We start from the raw sequence: 15,858 nt of genomic DNA on the forward strand, positions 1-15,858 counted from the left end.
CTGCCAAGCTGACAGAAAGGGAAGACCCAATAGAAAGAAAAAAAGAAGCAACAGCTCTGACCTCTGCCATGCACAGATGTAAACTAAACACAGAAAAACTTCCTCCCTTTTCTTTTTCTTCTGCATGTAGACAAGAGGGAATCTCTGTGAGGGAGGGGGACTGAACAGAGCAAACAGAAAGAGGGAAAACAGAAGAAATAAGTGCAAGGGAAATAGATCCAGACTTACGATCTGAGCTGAAGTCATCTACCAAAATGATCTCCTGGATGAGGCTGGGAGGGGTGCGGTTCAGGACGCTGCAGGGACCCAGGGAGGAAAAAGACAATCTTTGTGAGTTGCCATAATACCAGTGGTAGGACTGATACAAAACTGCTATGCTATGCATTACAGCAGGAATACCAAACTCCAAGTAATGTTGAAGAAGTCACTTTGCCCTTGTACCAAGGTTCATTGGCAAGAGCCAAACTGCAAACAGGAATAGCCCCAAGAACTATGGCATCTCACCTGGACCTTACAAGGACCCACAGCCAGGAGGGTGAATGTGGGACTTGCCTGGGGGCAGCTAGCAAAGGATGCTGCAGGGATGCTCTCTGCCTCTGAACAGAGAGGCAAAATTGGAGAGCACCACCTGCCCAAGGCAGTCAGAAGGCCATTCTCATCTGTCAGGCTCTGGGCGAAGCTCATCACTCCTGGGGAGTGGAAAGAGAGCTGCCACTTATCCCAACAAGGAGCTCTGTCTCAATGCCACAGAGGAGGCCTGCTGGGGCTTTCTCATCAATTTCCTTCTGTAGAAGGAAGGCAATTTGCTTTGGCAATATTCTGGATTTAGAATTTTTTTTCTTCTTTTGCTTGTTACTTGTCTTTCTTTCAGCACCACACTTGCCAAGAGCACCCCACTTTCCTCAGGCTGGTTGCACCATACCCTGCAATACCCTTGGGACTGCAGTGTGTTGGTGTCTGCAGGACACAGGGACTTTCACACACAAGGAGGAGGGATAAAAAATTCTGCCCTCCTCCGAGGTCAATGTACTCTAGTACACTGGAATCAGAGCAGTTTAATTCTGACTTCTTTGTCACTCTCATTTGTTTAAAATGCTTGAAGGTCATTCTCCATGACCTTTTTCAAGCCCCTCCCCTGGCTTTACTACAATCACACAGCATACTTCCCCTTCGAGACTCCTGCAATGCCTCTACGCAAAGGCAGGTCCTCACTGCCTTCAACAAGATTACTCAGTAACACTTAGGCACTCCAATGAAAGGCAAACTTTAATATTAAAAGCAGAGGTAAACACTGTCCTCCTAGTTCTAGCAATCTCATTTCAGTGACACCTACCCTTATGATTTTGAGTAATTCTGGAGAAAGATTGTTGGCTTTTTGCTGGTTTTTTTTGTTTTTTGTTTTATACAGGAAACAGACAAGAATAATCCCATACTCCCAGGAATGGAGCTGCAGAGAAATAAATTACCATCTTGCCAAGTAGTATCACTGATGGCTTTGTATACAGAGCAAAAGTTTCTTCAGTTAAGGAGTTTTCTGCTGCCTCACACAGCAAAATCCTGACTGCTTTGCTGCTCAGCATCACATCCCACTCTATTTCAGATTTATGCTGCTTCATATGTCTCAGAGTATCTGTATTTTGAGCTTATATGTCCTAGATGACTGAGCTTGCATTTTTCAAAGCTGAATCTCATTTGCTTCTCTTGGCTCGTACCTCTCTGGATTCCCTAGCAGGGTGGGGTGGGAAGGTGGGGGATGTTCCTCTTTGCATTTGTAAGTGCAGCTTCACCCAGCATAGCTGTCATCTGCATATTTTACAGACAAGGTTGCCTTGCACTGATACTCTTGTCTGTGCAAACTCAATGCAAAACGTAACCAACCCAGACAGGCTGCATCCTGCAGTATAATAGCTGTAAAATGGTATTCCACACTTTCTCCCACTAGCCTGACTATTAGTGATGTTCACATTTTTTCCACAAGTTTCAGGTCTTCCAACTCAACATAAATGGGGAAAAAAAAGCAAACACTTTGTTCTCCCTTTCTCACCTGTCCACCGATTCCCCAGCAGAGAGAAAACACCCCTCGAGGAGTTCACAGCTCATTGTTCAATGCCCAATTCTTCTCTCAGCTCTGTAATAATTTGCTGTGGATCCTTGGGAAAGGCACTTAACCTTTTTTGCACTTTGTCTTGCCTGTATTTTTAACAAGGAACACAGTAATCCTAGTATTTGCCTTCAGTGAGGTACAGAGACTGGCATAACAATCAAATTTTAGGCACAAAATGTATTATTAGGATTCCAAAATCCAAATGACAATTGCCTCTTACAGCAGAAACAGGGGTGGTTCTCCCCTCATCTCATGGATTCCTTACCTCCTTTGTCTTCCTTCTTTCAGTATCAGTGTCCTTCGTCACATGACACCACATCAGCATTGGCAATGAGTTTCTCTCCTCTGCTATGTCCATCCCTCATCAACCCACAGATAATCTTGTTTATTCCAGATGTTAGAAGAGGAGCATCTTTTTTGCCTTTGCTCAAAAATAATCTCCTCTTTCCATTATTTAAATTGTCACTGTAATGAGTTGCTATACCAAATGCTCTAGCATTACGACAAAATCCTTTTAATCAGGATATATACAGGCTCTCTGCATAGGCACAGAACCACTGACAGCTGTTCAAGTCCACTGACTTAAAGCCTGACTATTCACCTTTACATGTGCAGCAAAACCAAACAGTCCCTCCAATACTGACTGAAATCAGAAATAAAGAGAAAGAAAGGGACCAGGCAACAAAGCAGTTGATCTTCCCTTCTACAAGGATGATCACTGCAGCAGAAGTGAATGGTATCGCTTAATGACTAATCAGGCAGAGACATCAATCATGCAAAATGCCTTTTGAGTGACAGTATTTCTGAAGGAGAACAGGATGCCAAGCAAGTAACTGGTTTGAGAGTGACAGCTATGTCCTGCCGAGGAAGAGATATCATGTAGGCAAGCAGCGCTTGACTGACACACATCTCCTGCAGGACTGAGGATGCCAGCAACAAGCCATTTGGACCGGCACATTCACAGGTTCTGGTGGTTAGCCCATTTCCCATTTTTTCCCCCTACTTCCCTTCTTAGTCTCTTGCTGGATATTTTTAACCACTTGTCTCCCTCTACACTGAAAACAAACGAAGAAAATTGGTCTGAAGGACTCTGTGCATGGGATCAGTAGGATTTGGGGCAGCGTGTCCTGTTGGCATGATGGCCTGGTCCCTCTGCCATCTTGGAGGCTGGGCAGCAGCTCCAGCTGCCTGTTGCCTTTACCTAGGGCAGAGGAGGAAAATGGCTGGAGCTCACAGCAGCAGGCAGACATGCAGTCCATGCTGCCTCTGGGGACCAGGAGGGACAAGTGACAGGGTGCTGTAGGGAAGAAGTTATTCCTCCTGACAATGACTCCTCTATTTTCTCCTCTCCCTCATACACAAACATTTCTCCCATTCTCAAGTGGCAACAACAGCTCATCAATCCTGTTTCTTCCACTCAGCAGTGGAGATCCCAGGGGCAGCAGGCAGAGTTTGGCAACTGCTGAGCTGCTAGAGGTGCTTGTGCGAGTCCATGTGTGCACATATGCAGGAACGGTCAGCAAGAAGGGTCTGCAGATCAGGATCTGGTCCCCACAGCTGCCATGTATAGATTACTCCGAAATAAACCATAATGCAGCAGTCTCATCCTTGGGTCACTTCCCAAGACCTTTTGGTACCAGCATTGCCACTTAGGTGAGTTACCTTGCAGAGCTGTCAGAATAACACAGTGAGACTGTATCTGGCTCAGGAGAGTGCATTTAGGCTCCCTCTAGTTTTAATTTAAGATAGTTGAATTCCAGAACCCTTTTCATATATTTCTTCCTAGAATTTCCCAAAGTTTTACAGCTGATTTTTGAATGTGTAAATTCAGACACTCAACAGCCAGTCTTGCAAAGATCTCAGGTATGAAAACTTCAACTGGTAGTATATATTCTACTCATCTCTAAAGACTGGGCCTCTAAAGAACTTTTCAGTCATAGAAAATTTTGCTCATTTCCATCAGTTGTCCTCTTCCACCCCAACTTCTCTTATAGCATTCCCATAGTTTAATTATGATAACCAAACTTGAGAAAAGGCCTATAATAACAGTGGAATCATGTCTAACTTTCATCAGGTGCATCTCAAATGATTAATTCTAATTAGCTAAATAATTGTGCTCTATCTGGCTTAAGAAAGCTCTTATGGATATAAAAATAATGATGGACTACAAGACTGACTAGTCAGCAGGTAAGCAGGCAGTGCAATTTTATGCCTCCTGTCGCTTAATATCACTGTGGTCCTCTGCAGACTTACAGTCAGGTCATAAACCAAACAGAACAGAACAGTCCTGTCCCTTTGATACTTGACTTATCCCAAAGTGCTGCAAAGTAATTACATAGTATTTGGTGCACTGACTGTGTATGTGAATTGAGCGACAATTACACTCACAGCAGTAACTCAGCCTGGCACATTCAGATGCATTTTGCTGAAAGACAGGACTCTCAGGTTATAAAAGAGGCCCTGAAAAGCACCGTTAAATCTTCAACACCCTCTATATCATCAGTGTCAACCTGCAAGTGGGACTTGGCTCTATGTCTCTCCTAACAGCGCAGCCGTGACCTGAGCCTTCACCTCTAGGTACAGTTGTCCAACCTCCTGTACCTCAAAGACAAGGCTACTAGCCAATGCTTGGTTGTGTGACACTGCAAATACTGTACAGCCCAAGAAGAATTCAGCCTTTGGGATCTCTTGTCAGACAGGGATAAACCATGGACACTTCTGACTTTTGATGTAAGCAAGGAGTAAATCAATGACATGCACTGGCTGTAAACCATCTGGCAATGAAGACTCCAGTTGTAGCCATAGGTCTGGCAGGAAATGCCATCCACCCCACCATTCACAGCAGAGTGCAGCCAGTTCCTCATAACACCACTCTTCCAGTGGCAGCAGGATTGCAGAGACCAAGCTGAACAGATGGGTCATCCATTTTTGAAGGTCTTCTGGCTTGCAAGAGGCCACATCTGAGAGACTGGTAATACCACATCCTGAGTGCTGCGCCCAGTTCTGGGGGACATGCTGAAGCAGGTCCAGTGAAGAGCCACTAAGATATTTAAGGGACTAAAGCATCAGACAGATATATGAGGTGAGGTTGGGAGAGCTGGGGTTGTTTAGCCTTGAGAAGAAACTTCTCAGAGAGGTTGCAGAGTCTCCATCCTTGGAGATACTAAAAAGTGACCAGGCACAGCCCTGAACAACCTACTCCAATTGACCTTGCTTTGAGCAAGCCTGGCCTTGAATGCATCGGCAACACTCATCTGCTCATTAGTACACATCACCTCCATAGGATCTGGATATCAATTTCTCCCTCTATGCATTAATGCTGCTCTGAATGTCATCTGCTCTTCATTTTAACTATCATGGCATCTGGCTGCCTTGAGATTTTCTTAAGGATCCTACTACCATGGTTTCTGAGCACCTAACCATTAATTGTCTGACATATGACGTAATTGGCAGAAATCTCCTCCCGTTGCCCTAGCAGCACTGTGGTCCCAAACAAATCTGCTCATTTGCTGAAGAGTGGCTCTGTAGAACTCATTTCATGGTTTAAATGAAAAGGAAATGATAGAGGTAAAAAGGCAAAATGTGTTAATGCAGTATATACAGGTCTCTGGAAACACAGTAGCACCAAACCTGGCAGACAGAAACAGCCTTGTAGCCATGAGGCCAACTTGAAAAAGCCTGTTATTTATTCACAAAGCACATTTCTCTAAGTCCACAGGATCTGTCAGGGGAAGAAGTAGTGCTTATGAATAATGCATTCTTGTTCAACCTTCTACCTGGACAATTCACTCTTCCCTCAGCCTCCACAGGCTGTTCCTGAACCTGCTTGCAGGCTTCAGAGACCCTTTGAGAAATGGCTTGATAAGTCAGAGAGGGTAGATGGCATTTTTTGTGTAAAACCTAAAAGGAAAAGGGCTTCCCTGGGTTCTACAGGGGTGATGGAAGGAGGGGTGAAGGAGCAGCCGGAGCATTGCTTTGTGGTACAGATAATTCTATGCTTCTGTCTACTTGGAGATGCTGACAGGCCTTATGTCACCTATTACTTGGTTAGATTTGGCCACTGCTGATACTCAAATATGAGAAGACACTGGTACAAGATCGCAAGTGCCCTGCAGGTTCAGCAGGGTCTGTGTGCAAAGCCCCAGGGAGGATCTGGTGGGCCATCAGGTTCAGCAACCATTTACCAGCGAGTGACTGAGCACCTGCTCAGACGACAAGGGCTCAGCCTCCACCAGACTTCAAGTTCATCACCTTGTGCTTGAAAGACTTAGAAGCTGCGACCCTTGCCCTCACTAAGCCAGCCCCAGCTCCTGTAACAGGTGCCCTAGCAGGGAGCTGGCTGCTTATTCCTGTTATGGAACACAGTCCCTCCCAAGTCCCATCCCTCAGCTGCACCTGGCAACACACAGTGTCCCCTGTAGTCCTCCCCTTCACTCTTCCAAACCAAGCTCATATAGACTGTTCCCAGCTGTGAATGCAAGACCAGCAGCCTCTTTCCTGCTGCTAATCACTCCCCCCACAGGGGCTATACAGTGGCTAACTGCAGATATGCTCTGTCTTCGAAGATACACCTACACAGCCATCCCAAGCCCCTGACCTGTCCTAGTGGGCCAGCTCGAGGGCAGATCACAAGCGCCTGCGGGACTGCAGCCACCCTGCTTGTGTAACTGCTGGAAAATGCCTAAGCCTCCACCAGTGCCCTTCAAGGCACCATCGTTTGGGCCCAGCACACCTTGCTGAACTCACCTCTTCACCGTGCGGAGCAGGGTAGAGCGTGCCTCATTGTGGAAGGTGATGATAAGGCTGGTAGCTGGCAAGTCAGTGTCATATCGTACAGAAGTGCACCTGCAATGCGGGAGAGCAGAAGTGTAAGCCAAACATCACTCATCAGCAGCCACTGCAGCAATGAGAAGAGAATAATATGCTAAAATCAGAAACAGCACAGTTGAGCTGCAGCAAGGGAGGCCTCAGTAGCCCCTGCACCAAGGTTGGCAGAGCTTAGAAAAACCGTACCTGTTGAAAGGCAAAGTTTTGAGGTTGTGAAACCTAAACTCACAATGCTGCATACTGAGAAGGGGATGTGGGTTTTATAGGGAAGTAGGTTTCAACATCGTGGACTCTAGTCCCTGGATTCACCTATGATTAATGGAAAATGTTGTTTATCCATGCAAGGACATACACATGCACAGGCTGCATGGAGCTGGCACACCCAGGCACTGCTGTATAAAGCACTGCAAATTCTTTAGACATTGGGCTTTACAGAAAGGAAAACACTAGCTAGTGCTGTGATCCACATCAGGGAGTTGCTGAGGTTCAACACTAATACCTCAACTGGCAATGGAAAGTAGTTCCTCCCACCTTCTCATTTGACTTTGCAATGTTAGGCACATACATTCATTCTCATACTCAGAACCAAGGATTAGCTCATACCTTGTAGAGAACAAGGATTCTTGGAGGAGAAAAAACTCCTGTGAAAGATGTGAATCCTGGATCCAGTTCTGGTAGATACTAGGAATGGCAGATTTGAGCTGATCTGATCCTCCAGAGGGTCTGCCTTCTTACCTTCCAACCAGCGTCAAACAGAATTCCTGTCTGATGAAGAGCCCACACCTGAAATTCTGGTCTAGTGTTTTTAACAGTTCAAGGCTATGCATACACTGAACCCCTCCTGGGAGGGAATACAATCCAGTTCTTATAGCCACTACTAGTACTTCCACATTTATTCTTTTATGGCTGTTACTAAACTGTTACTGTTTTTATCATCACAATCAATCCTACTGGTTTATGACTTTTTCATTTCAATATTTTATTAGGGGATAGCAGCTTCTTACAGCAGTTTTCAAACATATAAAGAAACCTTGATAAAGACTAAAGTAGAAAACCTGAAACCAGACAGGAGACATACCACATTTATTATTGTTTCAAAATAACTCCATGATGTAATGCACATAAAATGTATTAAGGCATCAATCAGGAAGTAGAAAAGCAGAAGAGGTTGGTGTATGTGTTATTTGGGGAAGTCTTTCCAAGATCTCAGCATTATTACAGCATCACAGAGGACAAGTTAAAAGTTTGTCCTTGAAAGCTGGCCCTTTCCCTGCTTTGGATCAAAAAAACAGCTGCATGCTAGGTCAGAAGGAGCTTGTAGGATGTGGACTCAAGTATGGCCAAGCTCTGCTTGGATGCGTGAAGAAAAAGTGACATGTTAGGGAGCTGTTGACCCCCCACTCCTTAAATGAGGAGCCAGGTCCATTTGAGACACAAAGATGGGCTTTCCTCAAACTACAGTCTAACTTGTATCAGCTGAAGTCAGTCCTCATCCTAAATTGCCATCCCAGCAATCATTCCAATATTGTTACAGGGCAAGGTACTCAAAAACATAGCTCCCTCATCCCCAGACTGCCACTCCTGCAAAGGGGAGGAACACCAAAAAGGTTTATCGGCTCTGATTAGACACTATTTTTGACTCCCCACTGCTGAAGGGAATCATTGCAAAGCTGGGGCTGAAATGGCCATACATTTCCAGGGAATCACAGGTATATGGTTCTTCAGACTGAAGTGCATAGATGAGACTTTACACAAAAAGCATATTCTGCATGTAGCCACAGACCAGAACAAACAATAACTCACCTTTGAAGTGAGCTGGTTTTAGGCCAGAATATGACAGCAGATAAACAGAAAACAGCAATTCTGCATGGCAGGGAGACTTGTCAAGTAACACAGAACATGGCACCGCTGTTTCCGAGTCACTAGGAAGCCAATCCCAAGCACTATGCTGGGGAACAGGAGCACAAGACTCTGATCTCACAACCAAGGTCCCGACTGCCTGCATTCACAAAGCACTCTGATGGCTGTCAGTGCTGGCAAGGCTCACAAAGCTCCATGTCTCCAGACATCCTTTTCACAGTTTCAATCAAGTTAGATGCCTGGTTTTCTGTTCCCAGAAGCTGTGAAGTGTTGCTTTGCAAGCCTGGGTAGGGTCTAGGTTCCAGCTCAGATAAACAAGCATTTCAGACATGGTTAGTTTGCTTCTGTCTTTTATCTGTTGAAGTAGGCTGTTTTACACTACCCTATCACAATCAAACCTACAGTTTTCAAGGGATATTATCTTTTTGTACTCCAGAAACCACAAATAGTTACCTGAGCACTACTAGCAATTTAAGGATGAGTTTAGTCAGCAGAATAAATTCACACACACACACACACACACCATGAAACAAGGACAGAACAATGAACACTTAGCAAGCCATGAAATATTCGCTGTATTTGCATGTTAGTTTCATCCTGTCCCAGCAGCCTTCATCCAAACCGTAATGCTCAGGCTGGAAAGAAGGCACCAGAACAGCTTCAGACAGCCAGGGCACAGCAGGTGAGGAACACAAGAGTAAAGCAAGGCTGCAACAATGGCATACCTTGCAGTCAGGACAGAGGGTCACTGAGAGAAGCCATGAGTGTGAGGGGAGCTGTGCAAAAAACAGCTGCCAGATAAGCAATTTGAGCTGCAATGGAGGGGCTGTGCTGAAACAAGATGATGCTTGGACCTGAGAGAAGAGATACCAGAAAAGCAACAAGCTGGGGCTGAATTAGTTCAGGGTCTCTGCACATTTGAGACCTTTCCCGATTAACTGTGAAATACAGTGAGGTAACGGACTGATGCTGGTGAAGAAAAACCTCAACCATCCTTTGTCAACATTGTAAAACAACACACAAGGGCAGTGGACTCCCCACACCAAGAAGCAGCCATGGCTTGGAGCAAGGGCTGCACAGTACCTGTAGTGCCTGGTGTCCCGAATGGGCCGATCGCTGCTGAGTTTGTCGCTCTCTAGCTGATTAAAAGCATGCTGGCGGTAGGGGTCTTCTCCGGCCTTCAGCACCTTTGAGGACAAGTAAGCCTTTTCGTCAAAATCCCTCCGGCTGTTCTTCTCTCCTTGAGGAGCCCTTGTCATCTAAGGCAGAGACAAGCATCAGAGAATCAGGGAGAGCAGCCGACTCATGTTTAGACACAGGTAATAAGTTCAGACATACGTACACTAAGACAGGTTGGTTGCCACACATCTGGAAGTGACTCAGGTATGGGGGAAGGCTGGACAGACAAGAGCTTGGAAAGGAAAGCAGGAAACCCTCACATATATGGTGTTATAATTGCCTTCCCTGAGGAAAACTGCAGGCCTCGCTATCCTCACCAACTGAGCTTGGGATGAAAGCTGCTGTTCCTGATATCAGAGGCAAAGCCAAATTCCCTTTAGTACTTGTTATGCAGAATGTGCTAGACTGCAGGTATTTAGAAACCCTTCCACACAATGCGGGTTTGAGAGCACAGCCTCCAGCCAATGTGGCTGAAACACAGTATTTTGAGGAAAACCAGTTTCAGCCTTTCTGCAATCACTATCGCATACAAACACAGAGGCACCTGATTAAAGTCTTGCTCAGCTTTGCCCAGTCTCAAAGAAGTCCATGATAAAGTTGGAAGCTGCATGTGACTGTCCCCAGTCCCACGCCTGAGCTAAAATACCTGGGCCATCCCTCTGCTCTCCTAATTTTCCTCTAGCTTTCCTAGGCTAGAGTCAGTGCAATGCCAGCACCTGAAGACCATTCACTAGGGCCACTAGGATAGAGGACAGCCACAGTTCTAGATGATGCTGAACTCTTGGGTACAAGATTTTGGTTGGAAACAACCTAGAAACAGTAAAATATCAGCTTATAAAGCAATCAGGATTGATTATACAATAAAAGCAGTTAAATTGTCTATGGTAGTCATTCGATAGACCAAATCATGAAGAAGCTGTAATATGTTCCCAGCCTTGTACAAAGGAGTGCTGGTGCTCCCTAAAATTGCTGGGAAAAGCAGATTCTGGCACATCTACATTTCATTCAAAGCACTGGACAATCCCCAGATCTTGAGATCCTTCTCTGTAAAACAGCATAGATACCCTTTAATATTAGGCTGGATCACATTCCTCCCTCTGCTATAAGGCTCCTTTTTAGAGTCTTAGAGCACAAGAGACCAGGGACTGGTCCCCAATATCACACAGCATTTTGGTTGAGCCATTTTAGTGGGTTGGGAAACAACTCAAGACACCCAGCACTGCAGCAAATTCCTTAAGCAAGACAGCCCTTAGAAGAACAAACATCTCTGCACCTTTCTCCAAGAAGGGCTACCCTGCAGTGCAGACAGCCCTAGGAGAACTAGACAGTTGGGTAACATGGTGGCAAATGAAATTCAGTGTAGACAAGTGCAAGGTAATGAACATTAGAAGAAACAAATTGAACGACTCATGCACACTGATAGATTTCAAACGAACCATGACTGCTTGGGTTACAAATCTGAGCATCCTCACGGACAGCTCAATGAAACCCTGCACTCGGTCCGCCAAGATGGGAAATAGAGCAAACTGAGTGCACTGCACATGGGACAGGGAAACTGAAACCATCATGAACACTGTTATATGAAACCAGTGACAGTTCAGCAGCCATGGTCAGAGTGCAAGTTTTGTCAAACTAGCCTCTGGAAGGAAGCTACTGGAGATTAGCTACTAAAGATTAGGACTATTCCATTTAGAGAGAAAATGAATGAAGTGAGAAAAAAAATGAAAGTGGCCCATAAAATTATGCCTAATACAGCCAAGGTCAGCCTGATGCTCAGATTTCCCTTTCTTACCATACAAGAATGAAGGAAGAATCTTTTCATAGGGAAGAAAAAGTGCACCATTGTCTTCAACATAAAGAAACATATTCAGCCACTGCACAATCAAGCTGCCATTCGTGGATTTACCCTAGTGGGACCCTGGGTTACTCACACAGGCATGCTTGGGCAGTTAAGTGTACTTCCATGCCGCCCCTCCAGGCAGTGAGCGTCCTGCCCTGCCACCCCTCTGTGAGGGATGCCACTGTCCCCCTGCCCCTGCCATCCTCCTGCCACCCGCCCAGCACCCACTGCAGCACCGGCTGGGCACGTCGCTGGGCTATGGCAATGGCTCAGTTATCTGCACGGCTTGTTTCACAGTCCGCTGCCTAGACTCTCCCTTGAAATTATATTTTCAGTATGACAAGGAAAATAATTACTTTCGTACCTCTGAAAACTGAAATGTTTTCCTCCTTTAATTCATACTAGGAGTTTTGTCAAACTTAGCTTCCATTTCTCTTTTTCCTCTTGCCCTAGAAAACAACACTGATTTGTAGCAGAAGCCCGGCTTATCACACGCCTTTCAATATCTTGTGGTCACTTGCTTACTCTTTGCTACTTATCTGTCTTCCCAACCCCTGGAAAAGCAACAGCTGGTTTTGGTTTATACAGCCAGGAACATCTTGCAAAATGCTGAAAGCGTTAAGTCTCCAGGAGCCATTTTGTCAGGGCACCAGGAGGGCCAGAAGCTCCCCATGGTGGGGCTCAGGGCAGGGCCTGGCAGTCAGGGAGCACCCCAGGAGGGGGGCAGGTGAGGGGCACTGGGGCAGCCCCAGCCCTGGCCATCGGGCGCCTCTCTGGGGCCGGGCTGGGATGTGGGCCCATGGCCGGGCAGGGCCCATGGCCGGGCAGGGCAGGGCTCTGGGGAGCTGGAGACCGGCCCTGCTGCGGCGTCGCTGGGGCAGGGGCTGGGCGGCCCTGGGGTCCTGGGTTATGGGCAGGGTGGAAGGAGCCCCGGGGGGCTGACATGGGGTCCTGGGAGCCCTGGGGAATGGGCAGGGACAGGAAGGCGCTCAGGGCCATGACACATTGAAACTCAAACTATTAGGCGTAATTCCTCCAGATACTACGGTTCTCACATTACTTATACATAAAATTTTAAAAGTGGTAAAAGAGCAGTGGGAATTAATTGTCAGTTAAGAACATTTCTCATTTTTATCTCAGCCAGTATCTCTTTGTGCTCTCTTCAAACATGGAAAAGGGAGAATTCAGAGGACTACAGCTCAGAGGGCCCAGCTTCAGCTTCCAGAGAGACAGCTAACCCACAGGTAATCAACAAGTAATCAAACAGCAATCTGTGAGCACCAAGAAGATAACAAGGTAATAAATAGGAGCCAACTGAGATTTGTCAAAATCCATCATGTCAGACCAACCTAATTTTCTCCTGTGATGGAATAAGCAGTCTTAAAGGTGTGGAGAAGCAGGAGATACCTCATGACTTTGGTAAGGTTTTTAGTAAGGGCTGGTAAGATGTTGTCATTAGCAAGCCACAGAAATAATAGTGTAGATGAAACTACTGCAGAATGGGTGAAACTGGTTGGAAAGCCACTGCCAGAGCAGAATTACTAGCTGTTCACTGCCAGAACAGAGGGGCTATGGTGATAGCAGGTCTTAGTGGTTTGTTCTGGACCCAGTGATACTCAGAATTTTCATAGCTACCTTGGATATTGAGACAGAGTATGTTTGTCAAATCCATAGGAAATCCAGCAAAAGTGTCTGACACATTGAGGGAACAAGATTAGAATTCAAAATTCTCATGACTCATGGGAAGAAAAAAAATTGTCTAAAAACAATAAATGAAATTCAATAAGGGCACCACAGACCTCTACAGTTCATCATGTCACCAAAATGGGATAAAAGAACTTATCAACACCAATTTGATGTAGATAAGCAGACAGTCCTTTATTTACCACTGGGTGCGCAGGGGAGTCATCTCACCAACAACGCACACCTAACTCGTGTAACATGCTGATTATATAAGATACAATGATACATATTAATTAAGTGCTCATACATAAGCATGTTAATTCCCATAACTCATTTTCATATCCACACCTTTTTCTGGTCATGCGCACTGAAGTCCTGAAATGAGTCTGGGGACTGCTTTTACAACCACCACAGACTGTTTACCCTCAAGACCCCCAATGTCCTTGACTCAAGGATTTTGGCTCACATTGCAACTTTAACATGCTTCAAGGCTCTCTTACAATATAGTTCTAAGTCTATAAGACAATAAATCACTTCTATCAATCAGTCTGACAATAGTACTTTGACAACATAATCATCTAGTTAATGATTATTACTGGCCTATGCAGTCTTGGTTTGGGGCTTTACAAAGGAGCTCATAGCAACATAACTGATTACATAGTTACACAATATTTTCATAGTTACTTAAAACAGTGCAGAATTATTTTTCTAAATATTATAAAACCAAATATTCTTATAAAAATTCTATTTGATTATTTAATCATTTCTTATCATAAACCCCCAAATTATCAACTTAATAACAAATCAATGACAATCAGTAACAATCAGGTCTGTGCTAATACAAAACATGGCAGAAACAGCAAGGTAGCAGCTCCTCAGAAAAGCTCTAGATACTACAGCTCATTACAAACCACACAACAGCAAAATCAGATTAAGAGAGGAGAGTAAACACCATCCTGGGTGGAGTCCAGACAGCTGTGAACAAGCCTGGCAAAGCAAATGTAAAGCTTATCTCTAGGGCCCTGCTTTATCAGATTCTTCTTTAGGAGTATAGATGTTTGACTACAGGACATTTATCACTGTTAATTCAAAACGTACTTGACAGGAGCAGCACAGGTTCTCTATGAAATAAGTAGTCAATCCCCTAGCAAACTCTGAGGAGGGTGGACTGACATCCACCCACTCTTCCCTCTCCCTTCACATTAACACCTCTCACTTCAGGAAGAAGACACTATAAGCACATATGAGCTTTAGGTATATTAAAGGCACAGTACATACAGCTGAGTGCAGAGTCAAGACTTTTACCACATCAACAGGACAGTTCATACAGGTAAATTCTTTACGTAGTTACACGCTCTGTATCCCCAGACTTGAGGCTGGAACTACAACTGGGAGGAGTTATGGGAGCAGAAGAGCCCAGTTCCTTCTGATTGATGCTCTGGGATGGTCCAAAAAAAATTTGCTACATGAAAGCAAAACAAAGATGAATAGGCACGGGAAATGTGAGTGTCTAGACTAGGGATTAGCAAAGTAATTTGCACAAATTAAGGTTTGCCCCAAACATTGCTGAGACCTTCAACACAATTCGCATACTAAAATTTCAGGAAATACTGTAAACCTTCTAATCTCATTTCACCATTTCTCATTTTCACATAATGCTTTTCCCTTTCAGTGACAGAACGGACTGAGATGTTCTTCTGCTTTTGAAAGCATGTTCTGATTTGTGTTTTGACACGGTTCAAGAGACCAGAAACCATTTAAGTAGAGAAATTAACTTTGTAAGCAAGGGATTAAGGGAAAGGAATTAATGCCATGCACATCTACGAAGACTTGAGAGCCTCATTTCTAACTAGCAACAGAGATATTCCTCTAGTCCGGACCACTTGTGAAATAGCAAGACTGTAATACAGACAGTGCCACCCACCTCTGTGCATTGTCGCCACCAGTCACAGGCATATCAGTTCCAACATCATACAAACAGTCACTAAAACCAGAGCAGATGGGGACTTCAGGGTCCCAAGATATTTTTTTGTAACAGCAGGCTTGGCCAAATTCAGGAAAGGATAACCATACTCCAAAGGTTATAAGCAATCATAACTTAACTCCAGTAAGGTATGCAAAACTCTCAAAGGTAAGCATAATTAACCATTTTACCATTAGTGTGAAATTAGTCCAATGGCTGTTTTACACGGCAAGACATATACTTGGCAGCTCTTGCCTATTGTTCTTAAAACAATAGCACTAGTACAACAAATAGCGCAGGGGCCTGCCATGCTTCTCTTTTGTTTTAAGCTCATTTTCATGATTGTCAGCTCTGTCAAATCCCAGGACAGAAAAGCATCAATCACAAGCCATGCCAGGTAAG

The 15,858-nt window shown here is 44.9% G+C and overlaps 1 protein-coding gene across 5 annotated transcripts in view; it reads right to left on the reverse strand.

Moving 5' to 3' along the window:
• The window catches only part of GALNT16 (polypeptide N-acetylgalactosaminyltransferase 16), a 97,590-nt gene that overhangs the window by 30,662 nt on the left and 51,070 nt on the right, over positions 1–15,858 (reverse strand). For 3 of the 5 annotated variants that reach the window (XM_074909703.1, XM_074909701.1, XM_074909704.1), the window contains exons 2-4: positions 9,875–10,050; positions 6,851–6,949; positions 229–296 (exon numbers count right to left, since the gene is read on the reverse strand). In XM_074909703.1, the coding sequence (XP_074765804.1) occupies positions 229–296; positions 6,851–6,949; positions 9,875–10,050 (343 nt within the window). Of the gene's footprint in view, positions 1–228; positions 297–6,850; positions 6,950–9,874; positions 10,051–12,174; positions 12,260–15,858 lie in introns of those variants that run through there. The other 2 variants (XM_074909705.1, XM_074909702.1) reach the window with 2 other exon arrangements.

Source organism: Athene noctua, chromosome 6 (assembly GCF_965140245.1).
Source record: "Athene noctua chromosome 6, bAthNoc1.hap1.1, whole genome shotgun sequence".
NCBI classification, from domain to species: domain Eukaryota; kingdom Metazoa; phylum Chordata; class Aves; order Strigiformes; family Strigidae; genus Athene; species Athene noctua.